We start from the raw sequence: 23,383 nt of genomic DNA, 5'->3' as shown, positions 1-23,383 counted from the left end.
CCAACTTCCCCACTCTCTAAATCCTCTGCTTTATTCAAAGAGTCCCTTCTTTCTGTGACTGGCAGGGTCAATATGTCTATCATAGGTAGGAAATGCCAGCACAAACTGGTACCATGAGCCTGCTGATTAGGGGTTTCTTATAGAACCCAAGAGCTTTCCATACCAGCACCTAAGTGTTTAACCTTTATCCTTATAGAATTGTGTGTATGAGTTTAAAAAACAAAATAATGCTAAGTTGATTTACTTTCTCTGGTTTGTCTAGCCAGGCTTCAACTTCTATAATATGTAATACTAGATAGGCCTAACCTCTGAACTCTGATCTCTTTAGTAAGCTAAAGATTGTTTTAGTCACTATGCCCTGGCTCTTCCCTCTCTTTTTTTAAGTTTTTATTTATTTTGAGAGAGAGAGCGCACAAGTTAGGGAGTGGCAGAGAGAGAGGGAGAGAGAAAGAATCCACATTGTCCAGATGCAGAGCCCAATGCAGGGCTCAAACTCACGAGCCACGAGATCATGACCTGAGCTGAAGGTGGATGCTTAACCGATTAAGCCACCCAGGTGCCCCTGGCTCTTCCCTCTCAATTATTTCATGGAATTAATATTAGAAAACACAGGAAATGTGATGTATTTATAAAGCCACCATTAAAAACCATGTTTTTCCAGGAATAGGTAATGTTTGAATAGTACTCATAATGTTTGTAACATTAAATGGATAAACAGTGTATCAAGCAAAATATGAAGTGTGATACTGTTAAAGTTGGTTTATATAAGTTTATTAGAAGACTTAGAAGAAAATCAGCCAACATTGCAAATGGTAATGCCTATAGCCTATTTTGTCACTTCTTTTATACTTTTTTCCCATATTTTTCAGAGTAAAATATGTATTAATTTCATAAAATATGTAAAACTTTATTCATTTAAAAAAAACTCTTAAAGAGAAATAAAGGAAAGCAGCAGGAGCAGGCCTCTCGGGAGGCCAGGGAGAAATCAGTGTCACTTTTGAAAGTAATGCCAGTCCTTGTTTCTGTAAAGAAGATTACTGAGCTCCTTTATTCATTAGATGGGTTAGAGGTGTCCTGTACATGAAAAATGCCAGCCTAGTGACATGTAACAGGTGCAGACCTCTGCCTTTTAAGCCCTGGGAACATTTTGAGAATTGCCAGCATTTTGGTGGAGCTTCGCAACTCTCACAGCTGCTATGTGTCAAGCAGGTGCTGCTCTAACATTTCCTTGTTCTGAGATGTGAGATCTGGCCCAACTCTTCCTAAACGCGCCAGGCTTTGACCAACTACCAAGTACCTGACCAGAGTATTGTCATGAGAGCTGTCAAATGAAATTCTGGGGTAGAAGTCATCTGTCATGTGCTTCCAAGTGGAATCAAGGGATAGTTATTCATCCAGAGTAAAGGGAATACCAAAAAAAAAAAAAAAAAGTGCAGGACTGTTTTTCAAGATAAACATCAAACCAGTGTTACAACTGAGAGAATTTCCGAGAGTCCTTGGCTGTGAGTCAGGTGTTTGGTGTTATAGAAGAATTTATCAATCACTGTTTAAAAAGAATATTGGATACCTCTGTGAAATGAATGAGGGGCGCTTAAGCCAGGATGAGGCAGATTTAGTAATGAGTTCACTCATCACATCTCATGGCCAAGAAAAACTTGCACCTTCTCCAGAGACAGAATTTTTCTTCCATTCCAGGAGGTGAAGGAACACATGAAGTATATGCTGTCCAGGCTTTCAGTGAGCAAATTTCGCTAGCATTTTTTTTTTTTTGTAACCTCTTATAAATAAACGGGAAGAGAAATCATGAGGTAACTGGAGTCTTTCTGTATCATGAATGTCATCGTGGTAAAAACAAGTTAGTCCTGTGTTTAATCCCCTGCCTAAGTATGGAACTCTCAGTTTCATCTTCTTCTTTTTTTTTTTTTTTTTTTTTTTTTTTATTTTTGGGACAGAGAGAGACAGAGCATGAACGGGGGAGGGGCAGAGAGAGAGGGAGACACAGAATCGGAAACAGGCTCCAGGCTCCGAGCCATCAGCCCAGAGCCTGATGCGGGGCTCGAACTCACGGTCCGCGAGATCGTGACCTGGCTGAAATCGGACGCTTAACCGACTGCGCCACCCAGGCGCCCCATCATCTTGATAGACTAAGCCAGCATTCCCTACCTGTCTCCCAAAAGGGGGTTTAGATGTGACAGTGTAAATGTGCAAGTGTGTGGAACTGTATCTTTATAATCCTGAAGATTTCAGTGGTGGTTAGAGCAGTTTGACTCTTTGGCCAGTTTTCTTTGACTTGGAAGACAAAGATATTTGAACTTCTTGTTTCAGATTGACCTTGACTTTCCTCAATTTTTTCACTTCAGATCATCCAGCCCCTCTTAGAACTTGACCAGAATAGAAGCAAATTAAAGTTGTATATTGGACACCTGACAGCCCTCTGCCATGACCGAGACCCCCTGATTCTTCGTGGACTCACTCCACCAGCTTCCTATAACTTGGACGATGACCAGGCAGCTTGGGAGAATGAGCTGCAGAAGATGACCCAGGAGCAGGTAAGTCTCTCACTTGAACTTTGACAAGACCCTGTTAAAATTCAGCTGCTATTTAGATTGATGCAGTAGGAGCTACCTTTGGAAACTCAGTGTCCAGATTCAGGATTCTTAGCAAAGGGTAGTTCTTCAACAGATAATAGGAATTACTATTTGCAAAAGTACCACTTTATTCTTCCCTCAGTGTGACTTGCTCAAGTATCAAAAAGGGCTGCATAGCACTCTCAACAATAGCCAAATTATGGAAAGAGCCTAAATGTCCATCAACTGATGAATGGATAAAGAAATTGTGGTTTATATACACAATGGAGTACTACAGGGCAATGAGAAAGAACGAAATATGGCCCTTTCTAGCAACGTGGATGGAACTGGAGAGTGTGATGCTAATTGAAATAAGCCATACAGAGAAAGACAGATACCATATGTTTTCACTCTTATGTGGATCCTGAGAAACTTAACAGAAACCCATGGTGGAGGGGAAGAAAAAAAAAAAAAAAAGAGGTTAGAGTGGGAGAGAGCCAAAGCATAAGAGACTCTTAAAAACTGAGAACAAACTGAGGGTTGATGGAAGGTGGGAGGGAGGGGAGGGTGGGTGATGAGTATTGAAGAGGGCATCTTTTGGGATGAGCACCGGGTGTTGTATGGAAACCAATTTGACAATAAATTTCATATATTGGGGGGAAAAAAAGGGCTACTTAGAAAGGAGAGGGTTAAGGACAGTCTGCTCATATGCCATGTGTTGTTTCATAGAAGCGATGACCACTGATAATTATGGGTACTGAAGGAAAATCTGAGTTAAGGATACTTGGATAAAGGATTCTTGACAAGTCAGTAGCATATATCTTACTCAGTTGTCTCTAGGGAACAGTGGGTTACAACACACTTAAGTTTTTAAGTAAAAAAACCATTCAATGAATTAATGTTGCTTCCCACGCTACATTTTCTGCCTACTGTTGCCTGTAAAATACCCAGTGATTCTCTTTTATTCGTATTGTGATTTTATTTTATTTTTTGTTCTTTTGTTTAATAGAGAAAGGCTATTCTGGACAGAAAAACTGTGAATAAAAGAAACATAAAAATGAATGAGGAGAGCTATAGAGAGCAGACATAGAAAGTGAAGGAAAGAAAAGTTGAATAAATACAGAGAAAGAGAACAGTTTTTAAAACATTGAGTCTAAGCTCCTTTTGTTCCTAGTTTATAGATGGGGTTGATGATATCCCTAACTAGGCTATAATCATACTAACCAAGAGACTTAACTGCACTGGTGGTGTAAATTTACTAAAATTCTGCAGAATTTTGAAGCGGTATGCTGTTGTCCAGCTAAATCCTTGCTATTTGTTAAGCACTATTTGTTCACTTACAATGTGTGAAGGAAAATTGTGTTAAATACAGATACTTCCATGGTATAATGTTAAAGACAGCAGTATTAAACCACAGATCAAGAAATGCAGACTGGAGTTGTAGAGCCGTACTTACTTACCCCTGATATGGATATTGCCTCATAGAACGCATATTTAACAGCCTAATTAGTTATCTACCTCACTTATTTAATTAGTAAAAAGGTAAGGCCTGCCTCTCAAATGTAGCATGTTGCCATAGAAATTTCAATTTCTCTCTTCTTGAAAGAGAAAAATCCAAAGGACAGAATGAAATTGGATTCCGAGTAGCTCCTTTGGATATTAATAACCATGTAGTGAAGATGCAACTGAAAGGCCACTGGAAGCAGAACACATGGCTGGTTAGTTTTCAAAACTTTTACTTCAGGGGCACATAGGTGGCTCAGTCAGTTGAACATCTGACTTCTGCTCAGGTCATGATCTCATGGTTCGGAAGTTCAAGCCTCACGTCAGGCTCTGTGCTGACAGCTCCGAGCCTGGATCCTGCTTCAAATTCTCTCTCTCTCTCTCTCTCTCTCTCTCTCTCTCTGCGCCCTTTTCCCACTCGTGCTCACTCGCGCTCTCTCTCTCTCAAATAAACATTAAAATTTATTTATTTAAAAAACTTTTACCAAAATTTTACAGAAGAACAATGCTTCTTAAAGCACTGACCATAGTAATGTATCAAAGTTTAACCGGCATTAAATTATTTCTTTGTGTAACAGCTTGTCTTTGAAATGAAAAAAGTATTTTAGCTTAGTTCCATTTTTCAAATATGCTTGAATGGGCTTAACTCAGTCTCTCTAAGGGGAAAAAAAATATCTCCAGGATGAGACCAAAATCGAAAATTTCTAACTAAGAATTTTTCAAAAAGTTTTGAGTGAATGAAACCAGGAATTCACTAATAGACTTGCATTACACGTTATGTTACAATCAAGCTACTGTAAACATCAAAACAATTTTGCTCAATACATGAATTGTGTTAATATGTTTCTTCTTGATTGAGAATGTGCTTCAGTCACTGAAGTTATTGCTTGAAGTGTGTGAAGTTGTATCTTTAGCAGGCTTCCCTGGAAAACCTGGGAAACAGGGGACTTAGGTTATCTGTAAAAGAATACAGCAACCAATACCACCTTCTATTGGTGGAGAAACCAATCAATTTTCTGCCTTACCACAAGTAAGAATTTAAGGGAACAATGCAGGCTATTGAGAAAGATGACCCTTAATACTACAAAATGATTTGTCTATGAAAGTATTATGATCAAGGTTTGACTTTACTTTTTGAAGCCCTAGAAACATATGACATGAATCACTGCCAGATACACCCATTGGTTTATTTTATGTGTATGTATTCTGTTTACTTTTTTGTTTTGGGGATGTAGAGTCTTCTGCAACTGACATTTGTTATCCAAATCTGTGTGTCCAGTGTATTTCACTGTACCATGTTCCCCCAGTAACACCCTCATGAGGACAGGACAGGACAGGAATCTTGTCTATATCAAGAAAGATGCTTAGCATATAGTATCTGCTCAGTAAATATTTGTTGAATGAATAAGAGACAGAAGACAGTAGGGTAAATTCTGTACTCCTTATCACATCCTACAAGACTTTCTTTCATTTGGCTTATTTATTAAATACACATCCCTTCTCATCCTAGCCATGAAGCATACCCAGCCACTTCGTTTTAAACTATTTACAGTTTCTATACTTCTGTCCTTTTGCTCATATTGATCCTTGTGCCTAATGTGCCCTTCCCTACTTTGTCTCCCTGGACAGTACCTAAATAGGAATCTGAGTTTTTTGTTTTTTGGGTTTTTTTTTTTATGTTTATTCATTTTTTAGAGAGTGTGAGCAGGAGAGGGACAGAGAGGGGGCAGGGAAGACAGAGGATCTGAAGCTGGCTCGGCACTGACAGTAGAGATCCCCTTGCAGGGCTTGAACTCATGAACCGTGAGATCATGACCTGAGCCGAAGTCAGACATTTAACCAACTGAGCCACCCAGGCATCCCAGGAATCTGTGTTTTTAAGCTCAGCTAAGACATCATTTCTTCTATGCATCCTTTCCTGAAACCCCAGGCAGAATGTGCTGCTCCCTCTTTAGGGTTTTTGTAGTACCTGTAACACTTACACTTACTTGTTTTCATATCTGTCTTCCCATTCTAAGCTTTCTGTCTGTTGAAGACATGAGCTATATAATTTTCATCTTAAAATTAGCACCACATCAACAAGTACCACTTGCTCAGTAACTTAAACGAGTGAGTGAATTCTAGTGAGTTCTGCGTAGTTTACTAGTTTGTATTTCATATTTGAGATTCTTATTTCTCCAACTACAAAAGATCCTTCACTGCCAGAACCATGTCTTATATTTCTAAAGTGCCTAGCAGAATACTACGTGTATAGAGAATGTTTACTATATACTTAGCTGATTATTTATTTGGCAATCCAAGACAGTTTTCTCAGTGCCATTCAGTAGCTTTGGATAATCTATTGATGTCAGGAACCCTTCAGACTCATCCTGAGTCATAATCCTATAATCTACAACCTCCTGGCCTATAGAAATATAATCTTATTTATAAGATTTATTTATAAGAGTTCCTGGAATTTCTTTTTTTTTTTTTTTTACTCACTGGTTTTGGTTTATGTATCCTGAAGCTCTGTTATTGAGTGCATATACATTAACGATTATTATATCTTCTTGATGAATTGATTCTTTTATCATTGTATGTCTTTCTTGAAATCTGATGGTATTCCATGTGCTTTGCCTGATATTAACATAACCATTCTAGCTTTTTTTAGGTTAGTGCGTGCATGGTATATCTTTTACCATATATTTGCTTTTAAGCTATCTATGTCTTTATATGTGAAATGAGTTTCTTGTCACAGATATATACTGTCTAGTATATATCCCACCAACCCAGAGGGCACAGGTCTGGGGGAAGGGCTGTCTCTTCCTCCTTGGTTCCAGAGGGCAAGGCTACCTCCTAGGTTTCAATAGGCTAGGCTATCACCCAGGGCCAGAGGGGTGGAGTTGCCACCCCAGTGGGCCTGGAGGATAGAGCATCCAGCCAGAGAGGATTATTCTCAAGCCTTAAAATCTAGTGGAATTTGCCCTGTGAGGTTTTGAATTTGCTTGGGACCCATGATCCCTTCTGGAATAGGATTGGCTAGCCCATGCCTGTCCCACCATTGTATTTTAGAAGTAGATAATTTGGTTTCAACAGGTTCACATCTACAGAGGAATTTTTGCCTCAAGGTGAATCATACCTTGAGTCTTTTCCACATTTGATTTAGATAATATTTAGATGAGATTTGCAGTTTAGAGTTGAGGCTGAACTGAGTTAAGACTTTTGGGCTGTTGGGGGATGCCCAGCTGGCTCAGTCAGAGGAGTGTGCAACTCTTGATCTTGGGGTTATAGATTTGAGCTCCAGGTTGGGTATAGAGATTACTTAAAAATAAAATCTTAAAAAAAAAAAAGGACTTTTGGGCTATTGGGATGGGGGTAAATGTGTTTTGCATGTGAGAAACACATGGAGGTGGGGTATTACGGGCTGAATTATGTCCCCTCAAATTTTTATATCGAAACCCAAACTCCAAGAATGTGACTGTATTTGGAGACAGAGCCTTCAATGAAGTAATTAAGTTGAAATTAGACTGAGAGTGCGGGCCCTAATCCAATCTGACTGGTTCCATATAAGAAGAAGAGATTAGAACATATGGAGAAACACTAGGGGTATGTGATCACAGAGGAAAAAAAAAACACGTGAAGACACAGAAAGAAGGCAGTCCTCTGCAAGCCAAGGAGAGAGGCCTCAGAAGAAACCAACCCAACCAACACCTTGATCTTGGACTTCTAACTTCGAGACCAGTGAGAAAATACATTTCTGTTATTAAACCACCCAGTCTGGTATTTTGTTATGGCAGCCTTGCATATTAATATGCCTTCTTTTTGAAAGCTATTCTTGTCTGGATATGGAATTCTAGGTTGACTCTTCTGTTTTTTAATACTTTAAAGATGCTGTTACATTTTTTTCTGGCTTACATAAGTTTCATATGAAAAGTCTTTTATATTCATATATATACTTTTTCTTTGTCATGTTTCTTTTTTTCTCTGACTGCTTTCAAGATTTTCTTTTTATCTTTTGTTTTCAACCATTTGAAACTAATGTGCCTACTTGTGTTTTTCTTTGTATTTCCTGTTTGGACTAAAATCCTGTTTTGGATCTCTGAGTCTCTTGGACCTGCATTTTGTTGTCTTTCATTAATTTTAGAAAATTCTTGGCCATTTTCTCTTTATATATGTCTTTGCTTCTTTGTCTCTTTTCCTTCTCTGACTACAGTTGTATATTTGTTAGGTCATTTGATCATGTCCCACATTTCTTGGATATCTGTTTTGTTTTGTCTTTCATGTTATATTTAGAGATTCCTACTATCAACTTTGGTGATTTCTGTTGATCTGTCTTCAAGTTCACTTGCGTTTTTTGTGTGTCTCATAATTTTTTTATTAAATGGCAAATGCTATATGTAAAAGAACAGTTGAAACTGAAGTCAATAATATTTATGTCTGGAAATAGGCATTCCTCTTCCATCAGGCCATTAGTGTTGGGAACTGAGTCAAGTAAGTCAGTAATTGAGCTGGGTTTGAGTTTTGTTTTAGCAGTAGTTACTTCATTGCACACAGGCTTTAAATTTTCCAGCAAATTGCCACTATCATATATTTAATATAAGTTCTAGAGTATTGACTTTTTTTTGTTTTCCTACTTTGTTCTCAGCTTTCAGTACGTTCCTCATGCCTGTGTCATGGAGGGCTCTTTCTTTATCCTCTTGCCCTTCTCCAAGTAGCAGACTGCTCTTGTTACTCAGTCCATTGTTCATGGTTGGGTCAGGGGAGGTTTCTTCATTTTTCTGCTCCAGATTCAGTCATAGGCAGCCTCCGTTTCAGTGTTCCTGCCCCACCCCAGTGACAGACAATTCTCCCCACTCTCAAGTTCTAGACTGCAGGCAGATTTCCTTCTCTTCTCCAGAAGCAGCAGACTTCTGCTTTGAATCAGTTCAGAATTTGGGGGCATAGTGGACTCCCTATCTCTTCTCTGGTGATAGATTCCTTTGCCTAGTGTCAATGCAAGATAGGATAGATTTTTTACTATTGCAGTGGCAGCCAGTCTTTAGGAACAGGGTTCCTGCCCTGCCCCCAGCACACACTGCTTTTCTTGTCAAAGCAGAATGAGGCCCTAGGCACTGAAAGGTTTCTTGCCTCCTCTAGCACACTACTCTTGCTTTATATCCAAGAAGAGTCCAGGGTGCAAGTGGGTCTTGTGTACCTGTCCTCTCATGGCAGGCATTGCAACTTGTGCTCAGACAGCATCTAAAGTATGGATAGATTTCTGTAGTGCTACTGCTCTACCCTCAAACCTTGCCAGACCCCACTTCCTGTACCATGGAGGTAGGGCTATCTTGGGATTCCCACTCTGTCCCTAATCTTTCTAACTAACACACTGTAACAGCCAATAGAATTAGGAAGTAAAGTCTTAACATTGTACAGAATTCTCTAACGGTCCATTTAGGAAATACGAGGATTGATGTCATTTTTACTCCTCGTGCTATGTTCACAGAACTGGCATGGACTTACTCCAATAAAAACATCCCTTTTTTGAAAGGTGGAAGATTATGTATACCCATAGAACTATTAAAGTTTTTTCTCAACCTATCAATAGGTTGGTAGCTTAATGATAATTATAGAATAGCTAGATGGAAGAATGTGATATATTCTTTCTAGGCTCTACCTTGAAATTGTTCATAGCAGTGACTTTTAATTTCTGAGGTTTTGTAGGTCTGCCCCCAAATTTTATACTCTTTGGAGTTGTCTTTGTGTGTGATATATTAGTTTTGATTGGATTGAACTTGACATGGATGACAGACAAGCATGTATACATTAGTGTCATGTGCTACAGGTGTCAGCTTCATGGGAGATGATAAATGGTAGATGATAGTTATTACTGTTTACATGCTCATTATTTTTGGTTAATATTTTACTAAGACTGCCTGTTGAGTTCCACATCAACCTTGGAATTTTGCCTTGTTCTAGAATCTTGAGCATGAAAAAGTCTGACCCTAAATCTTTAGCTATACCTGTGCTTTCTTAATTTCAAGCTTCCTATCATTGTGTATCCATGTTGTGATCTAAGAGAGCAGTCTTAAGTATAGATATTTTAGGAATCACAAAAATGGTTTGCAGAAGATTGAGAAAACCTATAGTTGCCATTTTTTATGTAATATATATTTAATTGCAGTTTTGGTCCACATGTTCTTCTTTGTGGTTATACCAAATTATTTTTAATGAAACATTTCAAGCTTTCAGAAAAAACATAGAGATTAATATAACATCAGCTTTATACTCAGAATTAACAAACACTACTTTGTTATATCTGTTTTAGGTTTTTTTAATTTTTATTTGTTTTTGTTTCAGGTTTTTATTTAAATTCTAGTTAGTTAACATGTAGTATAATACTGGTTTCAAGTGTAGAATTTAGAGATTCATCCCTTATGTATAATACGCAGTGCTCATCACAACAGGTGCCCTCCTTAATACCCATCACCTATTTAGCCCATTTCCCCCTCCCTCCATCAACCCTCAGTTTGTTCTCTATAGTTAAGAGTCTCCCTCTTATGGTTTACCTCCTTTTTTCCCCCCTATGTTCATTTATTTTGTTTCTTAAATTCCACATATGAGTATAATTATATGGCATGTGTCTTTCTCTGACTGACTTACTTCACTTAGCATAATATGCTCTTGCTCCATTCACGTTGTTGCAAATGGCAAGATTTCATTCTTGTTGATGGCTGAGTAATACTCCATTGTATATATATACCACATCATCTTTATCCATTCATCAGTTGGTGGACATATGGCCTCTTTCCATAGTTTGGATATTGTTGGCAATGCTGCTATAAATATCAGTGTGCATGTATCCCTTTGAATCTGTATTTTTGTATCCTTTGGGTAAATACCTAGTAGCACCATTGCTAAATTGTAGGGTAGTCCTATTTTTAATTTTTTGAGGAATCTCCATACTGTTTTCCAGAGTGGCTTTACCAGTTTGCATTCCCACCAACATGTAAGAGGGTTCTTCAGGGCTTTTAAATTTTTTTTGAAATATTTACTTATTTATTTTGAGAAAGAGGAAGAGAGAGCGAGCATGGGGGAGGGGCAGAGAGAGAGGGAAAGAGAGAATCTCAAGCAGGCTCCATACTGTCAGCACAGAGCCTGATGTGGGGCTCGATCTCATGAAATGTAAGGTCATGACCTGAGCTAAAATCAAGAGTCTGACACTTAACCAACTGAGCCACCCAGGCACCCCTTCAGAGCTTTTTTTAATGCTAAATATAGTTAAAGTCTTCTTCATACCCCTTCTCAGTTGCATTTTTCCTGTTTCATCTGTAGTGGCAACTGCTATCCAAAATTGGTATGCATTTTTGCAGTCTACTTTTTTACCTTTTTAATAATGTACATATTTGTTTCCATAAACAATATGCAATATGATTTAGTATGATACAAATTTGAAATAAGTGGCATCATACTATTTAGACCATCTTTCTGTTCTTTATTGTTTACTATTTCCAGGCTCTCTAGTCACTTAGTGTTGGAAAAAGAGACATTGTTGAAATTTTTTCAAATAAATATACATTTTTTACCATTTTACATATGGTTCTGGAGCCCTAAAGAAGCTGTCTTTGAAAAACTAGATTGAGATAGTGTCAAAGTAGAATGCTATTATGGTACAAAGTTTGAAAAACTAGATTGAGATAGTGTCAAAGTAGAATGCTATTATGGTACAAAGTGCCTAGCATTAAGAAAAAGTTTTATTAAGTTCAATTTTAGATTTGAACATCTTCTCTGTTTATTTTAGTCCCATATTTGACCACTGTCTGTTATCTTCCAGTATCGCAGCTCACAATGGAAATTACAGGTCTGTATTTCCCACACTACACTTCTATCTTCTTCTCCTACATAAGGTGCCTTTGTTCCTTTTGTTTTTTTTAATTTTTTTAATGTTTCTTTCTTTTTGAGAGAGAGAGCGACAGAGTATGAGCAGGGGAGGAGCAGAGAGATAGGGAGACACAGAATTTGAGGCAGGCTCCAGGCTCTGAGCTGTCAGTATGGAGCCCAACACGGCCCTCGAACTCATGACAAGATCATGACCTTAGCTGAAGTCGAACACTTATCCAACTGAGCCACCCAAGCACCCCAGGTGCCTTCATTTCTTTGCCAAGTCCTCTTGCCAGCTCTTAGGCAGGAAATCTTGTTAGTGTCTCCATAAATCCAGCACTGAATTGATACTAGCTAACATATAACTAACATCTACTCAAGGAGTTGGATTATTGGTTCTTGGGGCAAGTATTATAGAACTGTTGGGAAAATTGTGGAAACTTTTCAACTAAAACTTTTCTGTATATGCAGACAATTTGAGACTTTAAGTTTTCAGACTTACTTTCAATAGAGCTTGAGAATTTGGGTCTTGGTGTATTTGGGAGGGATAACAATGAGTTTAACATAAGTATTATATATGTTTTTTTAAGGGTTATATTGCTACATAACAGTTCCTTGTTTTCAGAAAGATGTAACAAGGTGGGACACTCCAGATATTTGTAGGTACAGATATCTGAAAGACCACACTCCTATGTATAACATAGCTGCAAGTGATTATGTTCAACTTCACAGTGAGGTCAGGAAGCATTTATAAGTCTCCTATGACTCTCTTATTCATACACTTCTGTTTTGTATAACATAATTTCCCTGCAACAATGAACAGCTTTTCAACTTGTCACCAGCACAATGGCTCATATAAAGTGAATGTGGTAACCAGGTTGGAGCATAATATTGTTCATGGGTCAAAGTATCCTGGTTTGAAGAAATTGTGTGTATTGTGATTTTATGCACACTGGCCAGAATCAATATAATCATCAAAAACTAAATTGATTCATTTGGGAATACCTATAGTTAATTATATACACTTTCAGTATTTTGGTTTGCAAGTGAAGGGATACATGGAAATTATATTTTGAAGACTTGGGTCCTATTCCTTTGGGTTTTTATCTCTACACTTTACCAGGCATACATTGTTCAAATAGTGAAATTAAGGCTATTTCGTCTCTAGCTGTGATCTTGTCAAGTTCCAACAACCAAGTAAATTTGGTACAGGTCACATTTGAGATAGTTTATGGCCAGAGAAGCCTTGTTTTTAAATATCTTGGGTACACAAAAGAACATCCACTATTTTATCTTCCAGGTAATTTTTTTTCTAACTCACATTATGCATTTTTACTTCTTATCATATAAAATTAGAAGTTATGTTCACAATATTGTATTCATTCAGCATTGAGGTTAAAGGGAAGCATGTTCCAAAAGGATGGAATGAATAACCAGAAACTCAGTTGTACACCTTACTGTACTCCAAATTGAGTGAATACTTCTGGAGCAGCGCTTCTCTGAAATGATAGAGGATATCAGAATCTCCCAAAGAACTGCCCTCTACTCTACATTCCCATCTTCGTGATTCTAATAATCAAGGGGAAATGAGGTTAGAGAAAAATAAGGTGAATCCAGGAGTGAACTCTCAGGCACTGTCAGGAGAGAAAATTGATTACTTATGCAGTTTGTAGTATCCTGAAAGATTAAAACATACCAGGAGCCCCCATGGGTGCTCATACAGAATCAAATTACAAGCAACATCTTTACCGTCTTTCCAGTATATACTACTATGAGTTTCATAGTCTTTTTTTCTTTAACATCTCAACAATATCATAACACTAGAGTTCATTTCAACAGAAATTATTTTAAGGAGACCCTAAATATTGCTGCCCAAGTACTCAGGTATTCAGGACTCCTTGGAGCCATGACAGAGTCTAAGGCTATGTGTGGCATAGAACAGCATAAATCCAGAACATCTTATACCAGAAAGTGTTCCAAGAGCGGTGGTATATTTCAGAAGGACATGGGGCTCTCAATGGCAAAATGTTGAAGAATTTGAGCAGCAAAATAAATATTGATAGTAGCAGATTATAACCCATTGAATAAAATAGAAATCTGTGAATCTATACTGGTATGAAGAAATGAATGAATAAACAAATGGGGGAGAAAGGAGAAAGCTGTATCCTATAGTAGAATGTGAGCTAGTAAAGGTGGAAGGAATGATGTAATTGGAGAATCACTATTTAGCAACCATCATAGTAGTAACTGCTTTGGGCAAGAATCATCAATAAATGTGAAAAACAGTAGGTAGAAGTTTGTATTTACATAGTCTGAAAGTATCTCTTCACAAAAAAACTATTCCACTTAATTAGCACAAAATTCTTTTAGTTAATTTGCATTGGAAAAACCCAATAGATAACATTTAAACCAAGTGACTAAAGTTTAACATCACCCTTAGTGGTACAAATAAACATTACATACTTTCTGATTATATGCACTGAGAAGAACACAGGTGTTTTTCTGCTACACAGTATGTAATCTAAATTTAATAATTAGGAAACATATAAAGTTATATAGAGATACAGTAAATGAATGATAGAGGCAAAGATAGCAAAATGTTAGCAGTTAAGTAATCTGGATAAAGGGTTGGAGAGTTCTTTGTATTCTTGCAACTTTTCTGTAAGTTTGAAATTATTTCAAAGTAAAAAAGTTTTAAAAATTTAAGTCAGTAAATATGGGGTTCAGATTTTCATCATCTTGTGAAAATGGAGGTGCTTTAGAGTATTGAAAATATTAAGAAGTGTATTAGTCTAGACGACTCCAAAATATTACCCATAGGCAGCAACAAGATGATGCAACCCTTTACAGAATGAATTTGGGTTGGGGGCAGGGGGTGTGGCACCTGGCTGGCTCAATGGGAAGAGCATGCAACTCTTGATCTTCGGGTTGTGAGTTCAAGCCCCATATTGGGTGTAGAGATCACTTAAATAAATAAAATTGTGGGGGAAAAAAAGAATGAACGTTTTATATATAGACTAATTGTGTAACCCCACAACCAGTTGGTAGACATTATAAGGCAGCTTTTAGTTTAACAGAAAGAAAAACTTCTGTATCTGTCAGCCAAAAAAAAAAAAAAAAAAATAGACAGCCATATAGGAAAGTAGTTCTTTCTTGGAGAAGCTGCTCACTTGCGTTGTAGAAAAAATTCAGCATTGGGGCACCTGGGTGGCTCAGTTGGTTAAGTTTCCATCTTCAGCTCACGTCATGATCTCACGGTTCGTAAGCTCGAGCCCCACATTGGGCTCTGTGCTGACAGCTCGGAGCCTGGAGCCTGCTTTGGATTCTGTGTCTCCCTCTCTCTCTGCCCCTCCCCTGCTCATGCTCTCTCTCTCTCTGCCTCAAAAATAAATAAGACTTTAAAAGAAATGTTTTATAAAAAGAAAGAAAGAAAGAAAGAATTCAGCATTTGGAGATTATTTGAGTCAGATTATTTCCAAGATGTTTCCCCCCTGCCCCCAATCCTGGTTGTCTGTCATTCTAGTGTAAAGGGAATGTAAACAGCCCTAGCCCCCAAAATTTTAAGACTGTATTTGAATATGACATTGTAACTCAAACTCAAAAAATAAATTAGGTAAAAGATTTGAAAAGCAGAAGGTAGGAATAGTTTAAAAATAAACAATTGTTTCAAAAGGGCAGCTTACATAGAGAAATTAAAAGTACAGAACTTAATGATAGGGTAAAGGCTTTTGTCTAAATGGCGAGGGCCCAGGTTTCTCCTTTTTTCTATTCATCTAAGGGCAGAATGAGAGAGTATATTAAATTACAAAAAGATATGTTTCAGTTAAACATGGGGAAAAATCTGTGGACATGGAATAAATTTCAAAGGGATGTGGTAGAATTTCCTTTCAGAGAGATTTAAAAACTAAAGTTGAGTCCCAGACACTTAGTGCCCCCTCCCTAACCCCATCACACTTATCATATTGTGCCCATTTGATATAGATCATCTCATGCTGTCAGTAAATATATATGACCTGTATGTTGAATGCAAATATTTTTGAAAGTAAACCTTTCATTTGTAAAACTTTAGTAGCCCTGGAATTTTTGGTAAAGCCAGTGTTTTTGGTTCCAAAATTGGGCCTTTGTAAACAAGGATTAGCAATGGGTAGTTGTTTTTAAGCCTTAATAAAGAAATGTTTTTTAATTTCAGATGTTCGCCAAATGGCCCATCAGTAGCTAAAATTACCCCCAATTTGGCAGACATAGGGAACATAAAACACTAAACATAAGAGAAAAATGAAAAAAAATTGGACTTTATCAAAACTTTAAACTTGTGCTCATCAGAACATTCACTTTATATGTGTGTGCACACGTGTGTGTATATTGAGCAAAGGACTTCTATCGCAAAGATATTTTAAAAGTTGGTAACAAAAAGACAAAACAATACAATTTTTAAATGGGCAGAAGACTTGAATAGACAATTCACAAAGAAGATACACAAATTAAGCACATGGAAAAATGCTCACACAAATGAAAGCCACAATGAGATTGTGCTACAATCCCACAAAAATGGCTAAAATTGACAAAACTGGTAATACCACTTGTTAGGTGTCAAACAGCTGGAACACTGATACTGGTGAGAATTTAAAGTGGTACAAGACTTTGGGAAGCCGTTAGGCAGTTTCTTATTAAATTAGAAATACTCTAATACTCCTAATTAGATATACTCTTATCCTGTAATCCAGCAGTTCCCTTCTTACTTACTTAAGAGATGTGTCCACAAAAAGATGTGTACAAGAGTGTTGATAACAACTTTATTTGTAAAAGTCCAAAACTGGAAACAGTCCACATGTTCATTAACAAAACAGGTATTTTTAATTATTTTATATCATGAAATGGAATACTACTAAGCAGTAAACAACAATGAACTAAATACAAGCAACTTTATGAATGAATCTCAAAAATACAACATCAAACAAAAGAAACCAGATACAAAATAAAATGTAATTAATGTATGAGCAGAATAAACTAATCTATGGTGGTAAAATTAGAACATTGGTTTCCTGTAGGAATTGACTGAAAGATAGTACAAGAAACTTTCTGGGATGTTGGAAATGTTCTGTGTTTTGGTTGGGGTGGTGGTTATATGGATATATGTATTTATCAAAATTTGTCAAATTGTACACTTAAAGATCTGTGCATTTCACAATATGTCAATGATAGTTAAATTAAAATGAAAACAGAAGGGCACCTGGCTGGCTCAGTCGGACAAGCATGTGACTCTTGGTCTTGGGGTCTTGAGTTTGAGCCCCACATTGGGTATAGAGATTACTAAAAAAAAAATTAAATAAACTAAAAAAAACTTGAATAAAAAAAATGAAAACTGAAAAATCATTCCCCACTGCCAGGCTTCTTTTTAACTTTTTGAAGAAGTTGGACTGATAAGCAGATCCTGCTAAAACTTAAGATGGAATTTCTCCCTAGAGTACAAATTCCTTTTCTCCACCATGAATGCCAGCCTCCCATCAGGGGCCCGACCACACTGGAATGAACTTGTATCAGCCAGTCTGTTCTGTGGGTCATGGAGCTTTGGATTCCATCTCCCTTTCCCAGCACTCTGTCCCATTTTTTAATTTCCAGGGAAGTATTGTTCCAAAACTTGGCTCAGACCTTGTCCTCTCCCTGGATTCCTTCTTCCATTTGTTTTCTTGATTTTGATCAATCACTCTTTGGCATGTATCCCTCTCTTTTCAAGGTGGTGAATCGGGGGGTTAAATGCTGGGGCCAGTATTGGGCACAGGACCTAAAAGTCCTCTCCCTCGCTCAGGGAGTGCATCAGTCATCAGTCACAACATGACATTTCATCCTCCTGTTTTAGCATCTGCACAGATTGCTGTACCACAGAAGTGAGCCAAATGGACTTAGGAGCTGTTGGGGGACAAGGGACAGGGGGCAACAGCAAGAGAAAATAAGAAAGAAAGAAAAAGAATGGTTCTTTGTGGGGCAACAAACTTTGTTCTGGTTCCCAGCCTGAATGTTTCTGATCTGGTTTTCTTCTTTTTGTGATGTTTGAACTCGTTTCCTTAGCTCCAATGTTGAACTCTTGTCCAAAAAACTAAGAGCAGCAGAGTGTGAGAGGCTGAGAGAGGCAAGACCAGCAATCCAGCAAAAATAACTGCAGAGCTGCAAAGATAAATGTGTGCCTGTATCAGGACTGGGCTTGAGAAGTGTGTGTGTGTGTGTGTGTGTGCGCGCGCGCGCGCGCGCGTCTTAACAAATTTATGAGAAAAATCCTGTGGAGTAGCCTCACTGTTTCTCTCCTCTCTGCTCTCACACAGTCTGGCACTTTCTCCTCCTTCTGACAGCTGCCATTAACCTTTTTCTGCAAAGAGCAGAGTATCTTGCCAATTGGATGTTGAAAATTTGGCAGAGAAAAGCTTGTTCAAAAAAAGAAAAAAAGAAGGAAAGAAAGATAGGGAAGAGCTGGGCAGACCCCACGAGAGAGGACAGGGGCTGACAGGGTACTAAGCTGGGCCATAGGACACAAAACTGCTGCCTTAACTGCTGATAAAATCCCCAAAAGCTGAGTTGGGGAAAGGAAGAGGAAATGAGGATTTGAATATAAAAGCAATAAGGACCTCTTTTACATAGTTGAAATTACACAGATATTAAGCATTATCTGCAGCTCGCTCTCAATGTGAGAGTAGCCTTATGGTGTGCACATGAAAGGCTTCAGTTAACTAGGGACAAAACTATAGGTTTGGGGCAGAATGTAGAATAATCTTGCTTGTGGAGAGAGAGGTTAAGAGACCCTGCTAGACCAAAACTTTTTTTGATAGAAAGGATCCATGAACCATTTCCTTTTTTAATTTGCCTCAGAGAAGGGGAATTCTCCTGTTTCTGTTTTGTCTGTAGATCTTGCCCTCCACTTCTTGCCTAGGATAGCTCTTGGTCCCCATTACTGGTGCCTACCTCCAACTAGCCTGGACTAAATAAAAGTGAACATAAAACACCTACTCTGAATTCAGGTCTCACGTGTTCTTGGCTTTGCAGCAAAAAAAATGCAAGAAACTTTTTTAGTTTTTATTACCTCGGTCTTGCACTGGATCCTTTAGAGTTCTAAAATATGAATATGGAATATTTTTTAATTACAAAGCTCTATATTTATAGAGATCTTAATGTTTTCTAGCTGCCCTAATTGCATTTTTTCCTTTGTGTTTAAAGTATTTCCATGGGAGAAGAGGTTAACACTCCTGATTCTGTAGAGCTCCTACAGGAGCAATTATTTACCGTCTTGGAATTTTAATGAGTCTTAACAATTACTGCAGTCCAGTACATTAAACACGGGTCTGTCGTCTCCAATGTCATCTTGCAGAGATAATGCTCCTCCAACTAAGCAAAGAAGAAAATTAATGCTGTGGATGGGGAAAAAAAAAAAAAACCAAAACATGACCAGCATAGGCACGGAAACTTGGAAATGACAGTTTTTTGGTCTAGTCAGAGCATTTGAAATAAATGGTCCTTAGTTTTCTTCCAAACTATTTAATTTTTTACCAAAGGTTTGGTGGGACAGTCCAGAAATAGAAGTAACAAATTTTTTATGGGCAGAGTATCTCCTCTGGTGTATGCCAGGGACTCGCAGCCATGTTTCTGGCCCAGCATACCAGAAGGATTCAAAGCTCCTATAGTAACGGTGGCGAGGTACAAAAGTAATTCTCTAAGGGAGACCTGTTTAAACTTAAGAAAAGACAAAAGGTGTGGGACCAAACCCCTCTCCCAGTGGGACATGACCTCTTAGGTGTAAAATCAAAAGGGTACCATAAAATGTAAGCAGTCTTCAGTTTCCATACAGACAGTACTGCCATTCCTGACTTGGCTCTCCTGTGCCCCATAACGTAAAGCCCTGCTTCCCCCAGAAAGTACAGGGGAAATGCTACCACAACCTCTTTTCCTATACTATTCACTAGTCTGAAGAGTCCCTGCTACTCGAATGACCTAGCCCTTCACAACAGCCACTAGCTATTACTGCTGTATTCCCCGAGTCTCTAAGAGAACCTCCTGCACCCCTTATAAGAACAGCCTGTTTGCTGGAGCCACTGCCATAGAAGTGAGGTTTTCTGCTAAGTCAGAAAGGTGGGACTAGGCCATACTCACTTGCCACTGGGGCAAGTGAAGATGCATTTTTGATGTCTGGAGTTAGAATCCAGAAGGCATCTTGCAGTATGTAAAACGTTATGAATGGTGGTTAAGTTCTGTGACTCCTTACACCAACAATATTGTATTAGTTTGCAAAGCTGCCATAACAAGACATTACAGACTGGGTGGCTTGAACAGCAGTAATTTATTTCTCACCATTCTGGAAGCTAGCAGTCAAGATCAAGGTGTTGGCAGGCTTGCTTCCTCCTGAGGCCTCTGTCCTTGGCTTGCAGATGGCCACCTCCTCACCATATCTCTACGTGACCTTTCCTTCGTGTACGTGCATCCCTGATGTCTCTGTCCAGATTTCCTCTTCTTCACAAAGACACCCAGTCATCAGAATAGGACGCACCCTAACAGCCTCATCTTAACTCAGTTATCTCTTTAAATACACCTCTTTAAGTCACATCTCCACCTACAGTCACATTCTGAGGATATGCGATTAGAGTTTCAACATGTGAGTTGGGGGAGGGAGCATGATTCAGCCTGTAACAAACATTATGGGTCAGTAGTCTCATGGGGACTACTGGGGAACCTAACTACTACTTAGGTAATTGTTTCTGGGTTTCAAACAACTGACTTTCAAACTCTGGAAACAGCATTCCAAATAAATCCTGGGGCCCTGCCTATTAAAAGGTAGGAGGGTACTGCACAATCTGTTACTCACACCCACTAATTACAAAATACTCCCTTAGAGGAGTTGCAGGGCGTACTGGTGACTTCAATCCAGAATACTATGAAAAGAACTTAGCAACTGGACCTTTCTTTAAAAGCTGTGTAATAGATATAAAAGCACCAAACATAAAGTAGACACTTGTTTAGTGAATGAATCAAATCAGGAATTTTTGGAGGTGTTCTTCTACACTGTATGAATGCTATCTTATTGCTTTGTCTACTAATTTTTATACAAAAGACCACCTAGGCACAAAAGAAAATCTCCCTATGCTGTCCTGGTGAAAGCGAGCCTTTAATTTTAACACTGAACAGATCTTGCTATAAATTGTAGTGATGCTTAGAAGCCCTAAAGATTAGGTTTTGATTGATAGATTAGGTTTTAACGTTATCAGAGTAAAAAAAAAAAAAAAAAAAAAAAAATCCTACCCTTTTCTAATGTAAACCCTAAGCCAAAGGTCAGACGCTAACATCCTATTGCCAATTTAACAGAAAAGCATGATATGGTAGTGGCTTAAAAGTAGTATCATAGGATGTTTGATAAAGCTCCTGCCTGATTTCATCTGTTCTTAAATTTCACTGTTCAATTTATTCCTTTGAATCATGTATCCCACCAAAGTACTGCCTTTTTAAATGCAGGAATTTCTAGGAAGGATAGCACATTGACATTACCACCTAGCATGTCTGGTGGGGTATCTGAACACCAGAATGATTAGAATAGTGAGTAACTCAGAAGAGGTCAAAAAAGACCAAATTGCCAGATTAAAAACCAGATTAGGGGCACCTAGATGGCTCAGTCAGTTAAGCATCTGACTTCGGCTCAGGTCATGATCTTGCAGTTTGGGTTTGAGCCCCGTGTCAGGCTCTGTGCTGACAGCTCGGAGCCTGGTGCCTGGAGCCTGCTTCAGATTCTGTGTCTCCCTCCCTCTCTGCCCCTCCCCCTCTGCCCCTCCCCCTCTCATGCTCTGTCTCTGTCTCTCAAAAATGAATAAACGTTAAAAAATTTAAAAAATAAAAAAACGTTAATCTCCTCAGATAACCCAGGCCTGGTGATAAAGCATCATTATACTTTGAATTCTCTGATTTTCAGCTATTTGATACATCAAGAGTATGTGGGAAATCACACCAACCTTTCAGGAGCTTTTAGCCTAAATTTGAGCCAACAGATACTATTCCTTTAAAAAAAAAAAAAAAAAAAAAAGTTCAGCAGGGCGCTGGGGTGGCTCAGAAGGTTAAACATCCAACTCTTGGTTTGGGTTTAGGTCATGATCTCATGGTGGTTTCAAGCCCGGTGTCGGGCTCCACGCTGACAGTGTGGAGCCTGCTTGGGATTCTCTCTCTCTCCCGCTCTCTGTTCCTCCCCTACTTGTGTGTGTCTCTCTCTCTTTCTCAAAATTAATAAATAAGCATTAAAAAGAAAGAAAGGAAAGGAGAGGAGAGGGGAGGAGGGGGGGGAGGGGAAAGAAGAGGAGGGAAGGAAGGGAGAAAGAAAGGAAAGGAAGGAAGGAAGTTCACCACAGCTGGATGTGAGGATGCACCTAGCAGGAAGGTAGGGAATCATCAGAAAGATTATGCAAGAAACTTTTGCAACATTTGCATGCTTGGGTTTTCTCAAGCATCCTATGATGAGACACACAGAAGGCACAATGAGAAATCCTCATGAGAGCTGAAAAACTCCTCTAACTAGAAATAGCCTGCAGGCTTTAAGTTGGGGATCACTGTTCTAATATTATTTTAATATCAGGAATGAGCTATATTTATTCATGGATTGATTAAAGCTGGAGAGAACTTAGAGATCTTTGGATCCCCCCACACACACCTTTTTCTTTTGCACATGAAGAAGCTGAGGCCAGAGAGGTGAAGTGACCTGCCTAAGATGATAAAGCTTAGTGGCACAGTTGGGACTGGACGTCTCCTTCCATTTCAGACATTTTCCCATTATTGCACCTTGTAGCCCTCTTTGGAAGAAGATGTTCTTAGCCCCTCAGAGGAAGCTCTAGTAATAACTGTATTCTCCTATAGTGATATTAAATAATCTGCAGGACGCTGCAAGGCCATTTGCCTTCTAGCCCAAGCAGAGTATGTATCAGCAACAGATAACAGCACGTAGATGCATGTCTGTTCCTGCATTGTGTGCAGACTAAGCACTGTGACTTTCTTTGGGGGAGAAAAGTAAATAGTAGATAATTTAAAATATCTATTAAGTTTCTTTAACTTCCTTGAGGGCTGTATCTTTGCCACCACCTCTCTTGCTCCCTGCACACTCAGTTGAACCCTTAGTGTTTATCTCTTCAATACCATCTACAATACTGCAGCCCACAGGCAGCAGTCCTGTAGGCACTGGGCATAAGGAAAGAGCCACATGCAGGAGATACTGGGGCTATTTATTTGGCCTCCTTAGGTTGTGTGGGGTGGGATGATCCTATGCCTTCTCCATCTTCTCTTGAAGAACTCACTTTCTCACTTGGCTGCTTCTGAAGGTTGAGCTCACCTCCCTCCAGCTGCTTTCTCAGGAAGAGAAGTAGAGAGAAAAGATCTGGTGATCCTTCTCTTCGATAATCTAGGTGAAACTTCCCAGAAGTACTTGCTTTGGTGTGGACTTTCCTTCACAAGCTTGGTCATTCCTT

At 38.7% G+C, this 23,383-nt stretch overlaps 1 protein-coding gene across 13 annotated transcripts in view; it reads left to right on the top strand.

Annotated features, from left to right (window-relative positions):
* Positions 1–23,383, top strand: part of ERC1 (ELKS/RAB6-interacting/CAST family member 1) — a 523,992-nt gene that overhangs the window by 476,602 nt on the left and 24,007 nt on the right. For 9 of the 13 annotated variants that reach the window (XM_078450206.2, XM_078450210.2, XM_078450204.2 and 6 more), the window contains one exon: positions 2,361–2,549. In XM_078450206.2, the coding sequence (XP_078306332.1) occupies positions 2,361–2,549 (189 nt within the window). Of the gene's footprint in view, positions 1–2,360; positions 2,550–23,383 lie in introns of those variants that run through there. The other 4 variants (XM_078450214.2, XM_078450213.2, XM_078450212.2 and 1 more) reach the window with 1 other exon arrangement.

The sequence above is a fragment of the Panthera onca genome, chromosome B4, assembly GCF_046562875.1.
Source record: "Panthera onca isolate mPanOnc1 chromosome B4, mPanOnc1 haplotype 2, whole genome shotgun sequence".
Taxonomy (NCBI): Eukaryota; Metazoa; Chordata; class Mammalia; order Carnivora; family Felidae; genus Panthera; species Panthera onca.
Note: the sequence above shows the minus strand (reverse complement) of the source record. Positions and strands in the feature narration are given on the sequence as shown.